At 41.9% G+C, this 15,064-nt stretch overlaps 1 protein-coding gene across 2 annotated transcripts in view; it reads left to right on the top strand.

Moving 5' to 3' along the window:
* TM9SF3 (transmembrane 9 superfamily member 3) overlaps nt 1–13,483 on the top strand; it is a 92,445-nt gene extending 78,962 nt beyond the window's left edge. For both annotated transcript variants that reach the window (XM_073585856.1, XM_073585857.1), the window contains exons 10-15: nt 1,518–1,657; nt 2,462–2,530; nt 7,370–7,516; nt 8,706–8,789; nt 9,901–9,977; nt 11,454–13,483. In XM_073585856.1, the coding sequence (XP_073441957.1) occupies nt 1,518–1,657; nt 2,462–2,530; nt 7,370–7,516; nt 8,706–8,789; nt 9,901–9,977; nt 11,454–11,521 (585 nt within the window). In that variant the 3' untranslated portion in view covers nt 11,522–13,483. The remainder of the gene's footprint in view (nt 1–1,517; nt 1,658–2,461; nt 2,531–7,369; nt 7,517–8,705; nt 8,790–9,900; nt 9,978–11,453) is intronic.
* Nucleotides 13,484–15,064: the final 1,581 nt, after the last annotated feature.

Genomic DNA, 15,064 nt, shown 5'->3' with positions numbered 1-15,064 from the left:
AGAAATCTGCTTCGACGTTGTCGGAACTTTTCAGGTGGAGAGCAGATAAGGACAGGAGATGATGTTCTGCCCAACGAAATATCCTTGCCGAGATCTATTGCAGACCTTTGTATTTTGTGCTGCCTTGGTGACGTAGATGGGCTACGGTGGTCTCAGGGAAGACACATCCATCATGCAGACATTAGTCCTACCTTGTGGAGTCTTCCATCAGGGTCCTTATATAGGAACCGAGATCCAGCATTTTCCCCTCATTCAATTGGATGAGATCACTTCCCCCTCCATGATAGGGTGCTTTCTGATGCCATTCCCCTTTTCTTTTTTTTTTTCTTTAATTTCCCGCCAAAATGGCGCAGGGCGGAAGTGACATCGCACTTTCTGCCTCAGCGATGTACGTCACTTCCTCCGCATGCCTCTTGGTGTTTGGAGAGTGTGTCGGCATCAGGCGCGAGGGGAGAGCGATCCATGAGGCTGGGGGGCTACGGGAGGTCCCCAGCCCCCCGACTAACAATACAGCCGGAGGATGGAGCGGTCCCACCTCGGCAGGAGCAGCATCAGGGAGGAAGGTCCAGGGATGATCGATCCAGGCTGCCCGTCTCAAGGTAAACCCCCGGGATGTTGCCGGCCCATCCACGGAGCACACAAGAAAAACCTCTTCATCCCATTAGGGACAGGAAAACACTTGGGATTAGGGGAAGGGGAGGGCTATTTAAACCTCTTATTTCCTGTCCCTAATTGGGATAGGAAAGCAACCTCCGGTGTGCTGTCGTGGAGGGGATTAGAGAAAAAAAAATTTTGCTTCAACAAAATGGTGCTGGTTGTGTGCTGTGTACCAGTGCGGAAGCATTTCTGTGTTCAACAGCGACAATTTGTGTAAAATATATAATTATATTACCACAGTTAGTTACTATGCCCGGGCAACGCCGGGCTCTTCAGCTAGTGTATTATGTGTAGTCATTACAGAGTGATGAATTTCTGTTAATGTTGAAGATTATGGTTTACAGCCATTGAGAACCCAAAAGTCATTAAAGTGTTTGGAATGGCTTCTGTGAAAATATTTAACTATGCAGTAATTAGGATGAATAGTAGGGAAGTAACTCAGAACGTTCCGGCTTCAATGGAAAACTACAGTATATCTAAAATCCGGCTTTCCATATAAGACATTGCCTTATGCCATTAATTAGCCATTTAAGTGGATTATAGCACTTTCGGCTGATTCTTGATCATTTTGCACATGTACTTCCTTTCCTTGCCTTGTCTGGTCAGAACTTGCCATAGTCTTTAGATGGGAAAAAGGACAAGTGATGTGCTACAAGCTACTTACTGTCCTAGCGGTATTACTGTATAACACAGTTCTGTTATTTAGTGTATTCTACTCTTACAGCTTATTATAATAGCAGATTTGCCAATAATTGCATCTAGACTAATGGTTTGTTTCGCAGGAAATGTATTGAACAAGCAAAATTAATGCTAGATGTTGGGAATGAGCGTTTACTTAATTGCCCTTACTTTGCTCTTAGGTGGCTGTGTGCTGCATTTGTTTCTTTGTGATTCTTCCATTGAACCTGGTGGGCACAATCCTTGGTCGAAATTTGGCTGGTCAGCCAAACTTCCCCTGTCGCGTCAATGCTGTTCCCCGACCCATTCCGGAGAAGAAATGGTAAGATGTTTTATGTTTTTGTTTTTCTTTAGGAATTTCACAGTATAATAGTACTTACTACTTACTATGCATGTCTACCGTTCCCTCTCTGATTTTTACCAACTTCCTGTCAACATTTTTGTTGAGAAAGCCCAGTGCGTGCCGGGATACCCAAACAAGACCTCATCGGAACAGATGCTGATGAACCCGCAAGAGCGCACCCTCTGTGCACATTGTAAGGAGATTACCAGGCGTGCAGGGAAAGCAGAGGCCTGCCCCGTCACTGAAATTGACGTCACTGCACTGTCAAAAAAAAAATTTTGCAGTGTAATTAGATCCTACTGAGCATGTGTCGAAATTGAAAACCGGCGCATGCTCAATAGAGCAGGGGCTAACCCAGCACTTTGTAATAGAAGTCACTGATGACGCTTCGCTTCAGGGCAGTGCAGACGCTGCAGCCGTGACTGTGGTGTCTGCCCACTGATGAGGTCTCATTTGAGTATCTCATGCACTGAGGATTCTCAAGCATCATGAAAGAGTAAGTAGGTAAAAAAAAAAATAAAGCAGAGTAGAAAGGGAACAGTGGGGAAGCTTTAATTAAAATATATTAGAAATGCAATTTATTACATTAAATAGACATATAGGATTTAATATGTTTCGTATTGCCCCTTTTTATTGGACACTATGTAGACAAGTAGCAGTCACGTTTTTGGATGTATCACTCAATAGGCTTTTATTTTGATGTTAAAAATAATTTTCTGCAAGTAAGCTTGATGTTTCCATATGTTGAAAATCTAAAAAAAAAAATGTTTATGGTGTTCACAGGTTCATGGAGCCAGCGGTCATTGTATGCCTGGGGGGAATACTACCATTTGGATCCATTTTTATTGAAATGTAAGTGCTATTCACCGTTTCGTTAACCTTCAAGCATCTTGTTCTTTTTTTTGCCCACTGTTGTCAGAAGCTACTCAAGACTATTTAAAGGGGTTGTCAACTACTAAATGTTTGGCCATGATAAAATAAAAGCCTATACTCAACTCTGGTGTTGACACTCGCGGTCCCAGAGCTCATGTGGTTTTTGTTAACACATGGTGCACTGGCGTCATGGTCTCCGCCATCAGACATTTTGAACATAAGAGATCAGCTGCACCCCGGACTTCCCGTCTGAATGCGGGGACAGTGATGCAGGCGCTGATTGGGTTCCGGGTACCATTTGTCACAGCAACTGCCCAAAAAGTCCTGGGTCTGCCAGTGCCGACACCCCTGGAATGGCATCGGAGGTAAGTATATGGTGTTAATTTTTTATCGTGGCCAAACATTTGTCACGTGACAGTATGCGATATGCATAATTCCTGAAACATTCCAACTAGATGGATGCAGCCTTGCTCAATGCAAGTGTATTGAGGAATGTTGGAAAAGGTCTAGTTTGCATATTGCCAGGAGTATGCATACTTGCGATCACATGACCGCTTACCTCGGGGTAACCTCAGTGCGTGAGGGGAGGATGAGGTGAGGATTCACAAGTCTGCAGTCACATATAGTGACTGCAGATTAGACCGAAAACCCCTTTAAGGCATTATTCCTTATTTAAGTTGGTTATTGGTTGTGTTTTCACTGTCTGGGAGGGGGGGGCTCAGGTTACTGGATCCCAACAGATACCTAGTCCGAGATACAACCCTTCTAGGTGCCAAATAGGAAAAAAAGCACTTTCTACACCACCTAAAGGTCAATGGAAATTTAAAATGTTTCCCTTTTTTTAACGTTTCACTCTAATATTTCCAAGCAAAAACAAAATGAATATAAAAATTAAGCCCCATATAGTGCAGTTAGAGGCAAAAATTATTTCAATGTCTGAACTTGAAACATTTTTTAGCGTTAAAAGCACTTGTATGATAACACGCGAAAATGTGGAACATAATAAAATGGACTAAACTGCTTAAAAGATAAAATTTTAGAATTGCTGTTTTATTTGTATATTTTACCATTTCAAGAAGTGAAATAAAAAGTCATGAAACTGTCTGGAAAATTGTACCACTGAAAACTACATCTTGTCATACCAAATTTAAGTTCAAGTTGTAAAACTTACAGCTCTCAGGATATGGTGAAACAAAATTATAACTTGTTTTCAAACAGTTTATTGTAATAAAACTATAAATATGGTATAACTAGTAAATCTGCTGCAAGCTAGTATGGTTCACCACCTGGGCAAGTGCCGGAGCCCTGGACTAACAGGAGGGGGGCACTTGCCGTCGCCAGGGGAGTAGCTGCCGCCCAGCCAATGAGAAGCCTGACAACGACTGCAAATACTTCAGCTGGCTGTGCGTCCTCGGTAATGCATGCTCCCGGACAGTCAGAGGTCAGCAGCTGACGCGTGGCCAGGGGCACATGGCAGTGACGTCATGAGCTCCCGTCACTTGCACACTGAAGTCAGTTGACTGTTCAAAAGAAGACGAAGCAGTGGATGGGAGGTGAGTTTTTTTGTTTTTTTTTCATGAGCGCACAGTAGCCATACTACTACATGGATGACTGTGGGCTGTGCATTATACTACATGGATGACTGTGGGCTGTGCATTATACTACATGGATGACTGTGGGCTGTGCATTATACTACATGGATGACTGTGGGCTGTGCATTATACTACATGGATGACTGTGGGCTGTGCATTATACTACATGGATGACTGTGGGCTGTGCATTATACTACATGGATGACTGTGGGCTGTGCATTATACTACATGGATGACTGTGGGCTGTGCATTATACTACATGGATGACTATGGGCTGTGCATTATACTACATGGATGACTATGGGCTGTGCATTATACTACATGGATGACTGTGGGCTGTGCATTATACTACATGGATGACTGTGGGCTGTGCATTATACTACATGGATGACTGTGGGCTGTGCATTATACTACATGGATGACTGTGGGCTGTGCATTATACTACATGGATGACTGTGGGCTGTGCATTATACTACATGGATGACTGTGGGCTGTGCATTATACTACATGGATGACTGTGGGCTGTGCATTATACTACATGGATGACTGTGGGCTGTGCATTATACTACATGGATGACTGTGGGCTGTGCATTATACTACATGGATGACTGTGGGCTGTGCATTATACTACATGGATGACTGTGGGCTGTGCATTATACTACATGGATGACTGTGGGCTGTGCATTATACTACATGGATGACTGTGGGCTGTGCATTATACTACATGGATGACTGTGGGCTGTGCATTATACTACATGGATGACTATGGGCTGTGCATTATACAGTCATGGCCAAAAGTTTTGAGAATGACACAAATATTATATTTTCACATGATCTGCTGCCCTCTGGTTTTTATGTGTGTTTGTCAGATGTTTTTTATCACATACAGAAATATAATTGCAATCCTATTATGAGTAGCAAAAGGTTATATTGACAGTTAGAATGATTTAATGCAGCAAGTCAATATTTGCAGTGTTGACCCTTCTTCTTCAGGACCTCAGCAATTCTCCCTGGCATGCTCTCAATCAACTTCTGGATCAAATCCTGACTGATAGCAGTCCATTCTTGCAAAATCAATGCTTTTATTTTGTCTGAATTTGAAGGTTTTTGTTTGTCCACCCGTCTCTTAATGATTGACCACAAGTTCTCAATGGGATTAAGATCTGGGGAGTTTCCAGGCCATGGTCCCAAAATCTCTGTTTTGTTCCCTGAGCCATTTAGTTATCACCTATGCTTTATGGCAAGGTGCTCCATCATGTTGAAAAAGACATTGTTGATCGCCAAACTGCTCTTGGACGGTTGGGAGAAGTTGCTCTTGGAGGACATTCTGGTACCATTCTTTATTCATGGCTGTGTTTTTAGGCAAGACTGAGAGAGAGCCCATTCCCTTGGCTGAGAAGCAACCCCACACATGAATGGTTTCAGGATGCTTGACAGTTGGCATGAGACAAGACTGGTGGTAGCGCTCACCTGGTCTTCTCCGAATAAGCCGTTTTCCAGATGTCCCAAAAAATCGAAAAGGGGATTCATCAGAGAAAATGACTTTACCCCAGTCCTCAGCAGTCCACTCCCTGTACCTCTTGCAGAATATCAGTCTGTCCATGATGTTTTTCCTGGAGAGAAGTGGCTTCTTTGCTGCCCTCCTTGAGACCAGGCCTTGCTCCAAGAGTCTCCGCCTCACAGTGCGTGCAGATGCACTCACACCTGCCTGCTGCCATTCCTGAGCAAGCTCTGCACTGCTGGTAGCCCGATCCCGCAGCTGAAACACTTTTAAGAGACGGTCCTGGCGCTTGCTGGTCTTTCTTGGGCGCCCTGGAGCCTTTTTGGCAACAAAGGGAACCTCTCTCCTTGAAGTTCTTGATGATGCGATAGATTGTTGACTGAGGTGCAATCTTTCTAGCTGCGATACTCTTCCCTGTTAGGCCATTTTTGTGCAGTGCAATGATGACTGCACGTGTTTCTTTAGAGATAACCATGGTTAACAGAAGAGAAACAATGATGCCAAGCACCAGCCTCCTTTTAAAGTGTCCAGTGGTGTCATTCTTACTTAATCATGACAGATTGATCTCCAGCCCTGTCCTCATCAACACCCACACCTGTGTTAATGGAGCAATCACTGAAACGATGTTAGCTGGTCCTTTTAAGGCAGGGCTGCAATGATGTTGAAATGTGTTTTGGGGGATAAAGTTAATTTTCTAGGCAAATATTGACTTTGCAAGTAATTGCTGTTAAGCTGATCACTCTTTATAACATTCTGGAGTATATGCAAATTGCCATTAGAAAAAATGAAGCAGTAGACTTTGTAAAAATTTAATATTTGTGTCATTCTCAAAACTTTTGGCCATGACTGTACTACATGGATGACTATGGGCTGTGCATTATACTACATGGATGACTATGGGCTGTGCATTATACTACATGGATGACTATGGGCTGTGCATTATACTACATGGATGACTGTGGGCTGTGCATTATACTACATGGATGACTATGGGCTGTGCATTATACTACATGGATGACTATGGGCTGTGCATTATACTACATGGATGACTATGGGCGGTGCATTATACTACATGGATGACTATGGGCGGTGCATTATACTACATGGATGACTATGGGCGGTGCATTATACTACATGGATGACTATGGGCGGTGCATTATACTGTATATATGGTATTGTAGAGTTTACAATAGATCTCACTTATGTAATGTAGGACGTGAAATCTTTGGCATTGTACTATAAGACCCTATATTTATCGGCCGTATAGGTGCATCATGAATCGTGGTGTGTGTTAAAGGGGCCCACTGAGACTTTAGCCCAGGGCCCAAGAAAACCTGGAGCCGGCCCTGCAGGTAGTCCTCCAGATTCATAATCCCTGTTAAACCCCGCTCACACTACTGATTGGCAGTGTACACAGAAAACTATTAATCGGTGGTGTCTGCAGGGTTATACAGAGATCAGCGTTCAAAGAACTGATAGATCTGGAGCAGATAAAAGTAGTTTTATGAAACTACACTAAGCAGCCCAGTAAGTGACCCATCTTTGGAATCCGAGTCTCTGCCCCTGCATTATGCTGCTGACAGATTCCCTTTAAAAAGTTATAAGTATATCAAGATGGTGCCACTAACACGCTAGACCAGTGAAAAATTAAAAATTTCTTGTTTTGGTTTTTTTCTTTAGCTGCTTCTTCATTGATGTGATATTTATGTATTTTAATCCTTGCAGGTATTTCATCTTTACTTCTTTCTGGGCGTATAAGATCTACTATGTGTATGGCTTTATGATGTTAGTACTGGTCATTCTCTGCATTGTGACCGTGTGTGTAACGATTGTATGTACATACTTCCTACTAAACGCCGAAGACTATAGGTGGTAAGTCCTTTAACAAATGTTTTAAGCATACATGTATGTGCTTTTGTAATAAGAAATAAAAATTAAATCCTAGCTCCCCGTTCCCACTGCTTTAGTTGTCCCTTCCATTCGGTTTTCTTTCCTAAAGCTCATCATTTGCTGTGTACCCACGTGGCTGCTGCAGCCCACCATTGCTTTCAGTAGTGATGCCTGTTTATATAGCATGAGCACTTGTTATGCCAGTGTTTGGGTAGACGGCATGTGGTCAACTGCAGGGAAGTAAAATGGGAGGCCACCGTGGTATCAGGGGTTTAATTTGATCTTTGCATACATAATGCATTTTTATTTTATCATGAATATTTTGATACAAGTATTTTAGATCCACTTTTGTATGTTCACCCCTACCCTAAAGAAATACAGTCTAACTTCAGAAGAGCACTGGCCTGCTTGGCTTTGATACTACTGTAGGTGCAAAGCCGTGTTGTATGGGTCATAGATGTCTGTGTCTTTAAAACGCCTGATTGCAGTGCTTGTGGCCATACAGCAGAGCCTAGGCTTAATTACAGCACTGTGATGGCAGAAAAATGAAGATGACAGCAGGGCCGGAATGATCAATTGACAGACCCTGACCCCATGACTACACTGTTGGTGGTCTTACATTAAAGCAAGCTCAGGATGAAGTCCATCCAATAACGCGTGTAGTTGCTCACCAGAATGTCAAATTCTTTCTCTGTTAGAAAACTTTAAAACGACAACAGGACGAGGAGGCACGGAATGGCAGCATGGAAAGGTCAGTGGCAGTCTTACGTTCCCTTTGCTTCATCTGGCCCATTCCATGCTGCTGATCTGAGCCTCCCTGGCTCCTCACCATTTCTAAGTTTTCTACTAAATAAAGATAGATTTTACATACTGGTAAGTGCCTTCATGCTTTTGTTTTTGTAAAAAAAAAAAACCAAAAACAAGGTTGTTTGTGTTTTCCTGGATAAATTATTGTATTTTCTTACAACTACAAAGCAAATTTATGATCACTATGCTGTGAAAAATTATCCTAACGCACCATAGATCGATAGGTGTGGTGCTGTTTTTCTAGTTCTGGACATAAAAATGTCGGCATAACAAATGCCATTAGTATTTAGGCTATATTTCAGCATTTTTGGTAGTGTATGTAGGTGTGAAGATTAACGATTTCATTTTTTTTTTTCCCTCCCAGGCAATGGACAAGTTTCCTTTCTGCCGCCTCCACTGCAATTTATGTTTACATGTATTCATTTTACTATTACTTTTTCAAAACAAAGTAAGTAACTTATATTGTGCTTGGTTCTTTATTCGGTCAGATGTTAATAGCACAAAATAGTTATATTCCGAATGAAAAATATAAGGGCTCTTTCAGATGTCCGTGATCATCGGTCCAATATCGTATCACACTGCATGTACTGACTGTGCGTCTCCTGAACCGAGCATGACCACTGTGAAGCAGTCGTGATCTGGGTCGTAAGACGCACTGCTAGTCCATGTATTGCGATCAGAGACCAGAGTGGTGATCACAGACATCTGAAATAGCCCGTACTGGCAAAAAATAGTTAAAGGGGGTATTCCCATAGCCAAGATCCTATCCCAATATGTAATAGGTGTAATAATATTAGCAAATCCCTCCAAATAGCGAATCAGAAAAACTACACTACATTTCTATGTCTTTCCTCATGTGCAGGCATTGCAGGATCTTGGAGTATTCATGGTTACGACCACTGATACAGTAAGTTAGCTAATGGCTAGTGGTCGTAACTATCTAAGGATCTCGGCTTTTAGTTGAGTTAAATCTGTGTTGAACTTTATGTACATGCTCTGTGGACTCGGGGGATTGGCTTACTTACTCCACACCCTGATACCTAAGGTCCTGCAATGCCGGCACATGAGGAAAGAGACATAGCAAATCAGAAAAACTATACAACATTTCTAACTGGAGGTATTTACTAATATCATTATACCTACTACATATTAGGATAGTATTTTGGTGATGGAATTACACCTTTAAATAAATTGTCATAGACTCCTGTTCTGGCCTTTTCAGGAATGGACGAGCAGACACTGAGTAAAGTCAGCAGCGAAGTCCACCCGCTCCATTTAATTACAGGTGTCGGTGAAGTTCTGTGATGAGTTGTTAAGCGGTGGATTTGGTTTACATGGAACCCGCCATCAGAAATGTTTCAAATGACATACGGTATATTGTAGCAGTGTACAGAGACTGACTTCAGTCCCAGAGCTCACAATCTGATCTCAAATTAATCAATTATGAAATGATGTGAAAATGTCAACTTAAACTTTTTTCAGAGAATATACATAGACATGTTTTCTCCTTTTTTTTTTTTTCCTGTATTTAAGTGTTTTTTTCATTCTTTTCCCACTAGAATGTATGGATTGTTTCAAACATCATTTTACTTTGGATATATGGCAGTATTTAGCACAGCTTTGGGAATTATGTGCGGTGAGTATTTAGTGCATTGTCAAACAAATGCAATGCGTGTTGATTTTTTTTTTTTGTTTTTTTTTATACAAATGCTAAAATCAATGTTTCCAGTATTGTCACTGGAAGTCCACTCGGATGGAATAGTGAAAGCTATCCTGCACTTGTTTAATTTTCATACGCTTTCCTCCTTTTCTGTAGTCTGTTTTCTCTGCCCTCCCTGACATTGTCCAGACTTTTTTCTTTTTCCAGCTCTTGGAGATTTTTCTTTTACAAACTTTTCTCTGCTGCTTGCTTTATGTAACGATGAAAGAGAGGAGGTGGGAGAGCAGAGAGCCATCAGTGAGAAGGAGCTTTAACCAATTTGTATCAGTTTGGCAGCGCACTTATCTTTGTAATGGACTTTCATAGATTTTGCAGCAGCAAAATAAGACATTTTTGAAAAAGTATTTTGAAAGTTTTAAGAAACAAATGAACAGTGGAAATTATGTGCAATGTTATACATAGCCTTTAACCCCTTCCCATCTGTGAATTTACTTTGTTTCCTCCTCTTTCCACTATTTTTTTTTTTTAACCCCCTAGAGCCGTAACTTTTTATTTTTCTGTTAACATGGCCATATGAGGGCTTGTTTGTGGATTGTAGTATTGAATGACCTTGTTCACTTTACCATATCATGTGGTGAAAACAATTCCAAAGTAGGGTGAAATGATGGTGCAGGAAAAAAAAAATCTGCCGTTGACTTGACTGGATCGAGTTTTTATGGCTTTCTTTTTGCAACAGTGGCCAACAGACAGAGAGGCATCGTTTCCAGAAAGTATATGGGCATTTTACAGATGTGCGGCTCAACCTAATGAACCCCTTTGTGTCTGTGACAAAAGCTGCTTGCTGGAGCGGAAGGTGTCCACCATTACCTCTTAGGCTCCTGTGCGGTGGCACCATTTGTGTGTCCACCCCTGGCGTGCTGTAAAGATGCCCTTGAACATGATTCTGCACAATTGATACCACATCTGTATAGGGTTAGGTTAAAAATAATCTCAGTAGTAATAGAAAATTGTGACTAACTTTTTTTTTTTTCTCAGACAATTCTATATTATTTAGTTGCTGGAGCTGTGAGAGGGCCTGCATTATATAGTTAAAATTCTGATCTCCCATCCTGTGGCTTTTTCACGTGGGTACAAAGATGGTGCTGACAGGGGCCTTTTCAGCACGCTCCCATGGTAACCCATCGGCCCCCCTGAAATTTCGTTGTGGGGTGCTGATGGGCACCAAATGTTCAGGCACACAACAGAACTATTTAAATGTTAATGTCAAAGATTGATGGTGGTATCCGAATGGTTAAGCAGCAGCAACTGGAGATGGCTCTGGTCGTTGCTGTCAGTCAGTGCACACGTACTTCCTACATCGGGAAGGGGTTAAGGAAGTGTTGACACGACAGGTCAGTCTGTAGACAGCAATTACGGTGTACACCTTCTGATTACGTTTTATTTGTCTTCTAGGAGCGATTGGTTACATGGGAACAAGTGCCTTTGTCCGGAAAATTTACACTAATGTGAAGATTGACTGACTAACATATCTGGCAGAAATAAGAACTGTGGATCAGTTACTTTTTCTCCCCTTCGGCCGGGGGGTGAAACATGCACATTAGTGCGAGAAGAGATTGGGTTTTAACACCGGGTACTGGCTTAAAATGACATCTATTTCATTGATCCTAGTTTTTTTTACAGACTGCTCTTTCCAACAAGTCACAGCCAATGCTCGGATTATATGCAGTAAGCAGTTACTACAATACATGGCTAATCATCCCCCACCCCCCAAAAAATCCACAAGCTCATAAAAGATGAATAGACTAGCTCTCTTCAGTGAAGAGGACTCGCGATTTATTTAATGCGTTTGTTCCATTCAATAAGTAAGAGGGAATCTTGGCTGCTCCAACTAGTTGATTAGTAGTCTTCTTGGTACCCTCTAAACTGTGTAATATTGCTGTTCCAGGAAACTTCCTTTTCTCTCCGTTGCCACTTTAGATATGTACGTTGATATTTTGCCTGTGGGTATCTTAATGGTTTTCTGTGTCCAATAACTTCCGCACCCCGGAAAAATAAAGAAATCTGCATGTAATATCGGCTTCTCATGCACTTGGACCAATCTCCCACGTATTTATCTTTGAAAGAACACAATGAAACTGCATTTTAACAATCCATGTAAAGGACTGAAAGCAAATGTTCTCCACCCTGCGGTTGACTGTAAAATCATTTAAAGGAATAGAATTTGTTTTTAAGGCCATTTTGTGGTCCGCAGAAAGACATTTTAACTCCACTGTAGTCACCCCCCTCTCCTTCCAACATTGATTTTGGTTTGTTGTCTGTCTTGACATAATGTTTTTTAATTTTTTTTTTTTTTCTTTTTCTGTTTTGTTGGGGCTCAATGAAGGCTTTACTTTAAAATATGAAAGGGGAATTACATGTATATAACATTAATGTAACTTAGGTTTAGATCCTAATTGTATTTGGATGTACAGGTTTATTACAGATCTTTTTTTTTTTTTTTTAAGATGATTCTGTGTACAAAAATCTGTGGCGTCAGGTGGCTTTCCACATCTTGCCTGCCATTGCATGAGACATTGGTTTTCCTTCATGGAGTGTGTATGTTGGGTTTTTTTTTTTTCTCTTTCTGAAGATCTTACACAGGAAAGATTTGTAATTTAGAACATTTAATTTTTGTTAATGCTGTCTGGACACTTGTGTAACATCTGAAGCATTGGGGCTTTAGAGTGTTCAGAAAACTGAAATAAAATTTTCAGACAAAAACATTCTGGATGAAATACTTGTTTTCGTTTTTTTGGGATGTACTGTCTCGGAAACCAGTGGATCATATTGCACTTGCACCCTCCCCACGGTGGCCGTGTTTTTCAGTACAGCACTAGAGGTTCCGGGGAGCAAGAGGTGGCATTCTTATTAGTGATGAGCGAACGTGCTCGAATAAGGTGTTATCTGAGCATGCCCGTGTGTTATCAGATTGTGTTCGGAGTGCTCGAATACTATGTTCGAGTCCCTTTAGCCTGATGTCTCGCAGCTGTTTGACAGACGCAGCACATGAGGGGGTTGCCTAATAAACAGGGAATCTCTGCATGTGTTGCGGCTTTCTAGCAGCTGCAGGGACTCACATTTTTCAAGCATGCCGAAGACACTCTAACACTCGAGCAGGCTCGGATAGCGTCTTGTCCGAGCACGTCCGCTCATCATGACATCATGAATTCTTACCACACTTTTATGTTAGAGATGTTTGCACTGATGATTTTGAAACAATAGCTTTGCTGAATCCTTTGCTATATTTATTCTTTGTGTTTCCTCACTCACTGTATAATAGGGGAAGGTCGGGAAATAAAGTGATCTTAAAATAGTGAATTACAATTGTACTTCATGTGGAAACATTTGTAAAATGTAATTATTTCATTTCTATCTCCTCTCTTTAATCATAAGCCAATTTGTGCTGGTTCCAATAAAGTTGATCAAGGGATATTGAACCCAAAGTCTTGCTGTTGTCAGGCTTAAACGCGGTTTATATAAATTTTAGCTTTGTGTAATGAAGTTATGCAGCTGTTTTCTGGTATACTTGCTGTTTCTCATCCTTTTCTTGATTTCTGGATATGAGCAAGGATGTTTTCATTCACTGACAGAAAACAAGCTGAAACCGGGTGTAGAACTGAAGCGAAGAGTTTGCAACCGTTTCTCAGGTCTGCGCAAACTTCTGTGTGATAAATGCATCAGCAGCCCCAATATTACTTCTGCCACGATTAGTTTGCAGTGCTAATGAATTGGAATGTATTGGAAAGATGTGTAACTTTTCATTAAAGTGTGTCGCTGAAGTGTCCAATACTGATGGCTTTTCGACAACACACCTCTGCCGTGTGTGCACATTTCTCGGCAGGTGTGTGGTGTCGTAATGTCATCAGCATCGCTTATTTCTGATGCCAGAATGAGTGGCTTCAAGTAGCCCTATTTAAAGGGAACCTGCCACCAGGTTTGTGCCATATAACCATCGGCCCTGTGTTAGAGCCTTCTGGAGGCCAAGCCGGCCTACTACAGAACGAAAAAATGACCGTTTCATTATACTCGCGCAGTCTGGTCTAGGTCTGGCCTCCTTTTCTGCTTTGTGCGGATGACACATCCTGTGTCACTCAGTGTCCAGCATTGCGCTCCTGCGCAGGTGCACTTCTTTCTGCCCTGTGTGTGTGTGTGTGTGCCTGCACGGTAGCGTGATTCTGGACACTGGATGACACAGGATGTGTCATCCGCACAAAGCAGAGGAGGAGGCCAGACCTAGACCAGCGATGCCCATTGAACAGGACCGCCCTGTAGGGATGTTTTGGTTTTTTTTCTTTTTGCTTTGCAGGGCGACTGTAACACAGGTCTGAAAGGTGGTGGCCATAGGGTATGTGGGAATAACCCGGTGACAGGTTCCCTTTAAAAGTGTGTTTAAGCATATGAAAATGCACATTTATCTAACAATCGGAATAAAATTAAAATACAGTATGCATAATTATGCAATAAATAATATAGAAGAAAACGTACTGCGAAGGGTACTCATGCTGAGCAAGGCAGAATAGTAAAATAAACCTTCAATCAGTGGCACATATGTGATGGCCCTGCAGGAAATAGGAGGCAAGCCATGAGGAAGAGTGTGAGCGCTAGCTTTCCTGTCATTAGAAGCCGTCTAAAATGGCTATTAACATTATTTATTTAAAGGGAACCTGTTAAATTGAAAAATGCTTTTTACCTGCAGACATAATTTCTTTTGCAGGCAAATAATGCTGCCCGGATGCTTTACTGAAAGTGCAGCTACCAGGAGGGAGTGAACGTATTTCCTCCCAAGAGTCATTGGCTTTGTCATAGGGTCATGCACTGTGCTGTTAGTCACTGCTCACTATCCTGTGAGCTGTGCCTGTAAGCATGCCCCCCCTGGATCTTTTGATTAGAGTTGAGTGAATTTGTTTGTGTCCCCTCTTATTCAGCTGATCAGTGACGCAGCTGCATGTGTTGCGGCTGCGTCACAGTCACAGCACATGCTTGGAGAGCCCAACACACAGGCTCTCTATAAAGAGTTGGGCTCT

Source organism: Dendrobates tinctorius, unplaced genomic scaffold, assembly GCF_039654945.1.
Source record: "Dendrobates tinctorius isolate UK_male_01 unplaced genomic scaffold, ASM3965494v1 ptg000089l, whole genome shotgun sequence".
In the NCBI taxonomy this organism is placed as follows: domain Eukaryota; kingdom Metazoa; phylum Chordata; class Amphibia; order Anura; family Dendrobatidae; genus Dendrobates; species Dendrobates tinctorius.
Note: the sequence above shows the minus strand (reverse complement) of the source record. Positions and strands in the feature narration are given on the sequence as shown.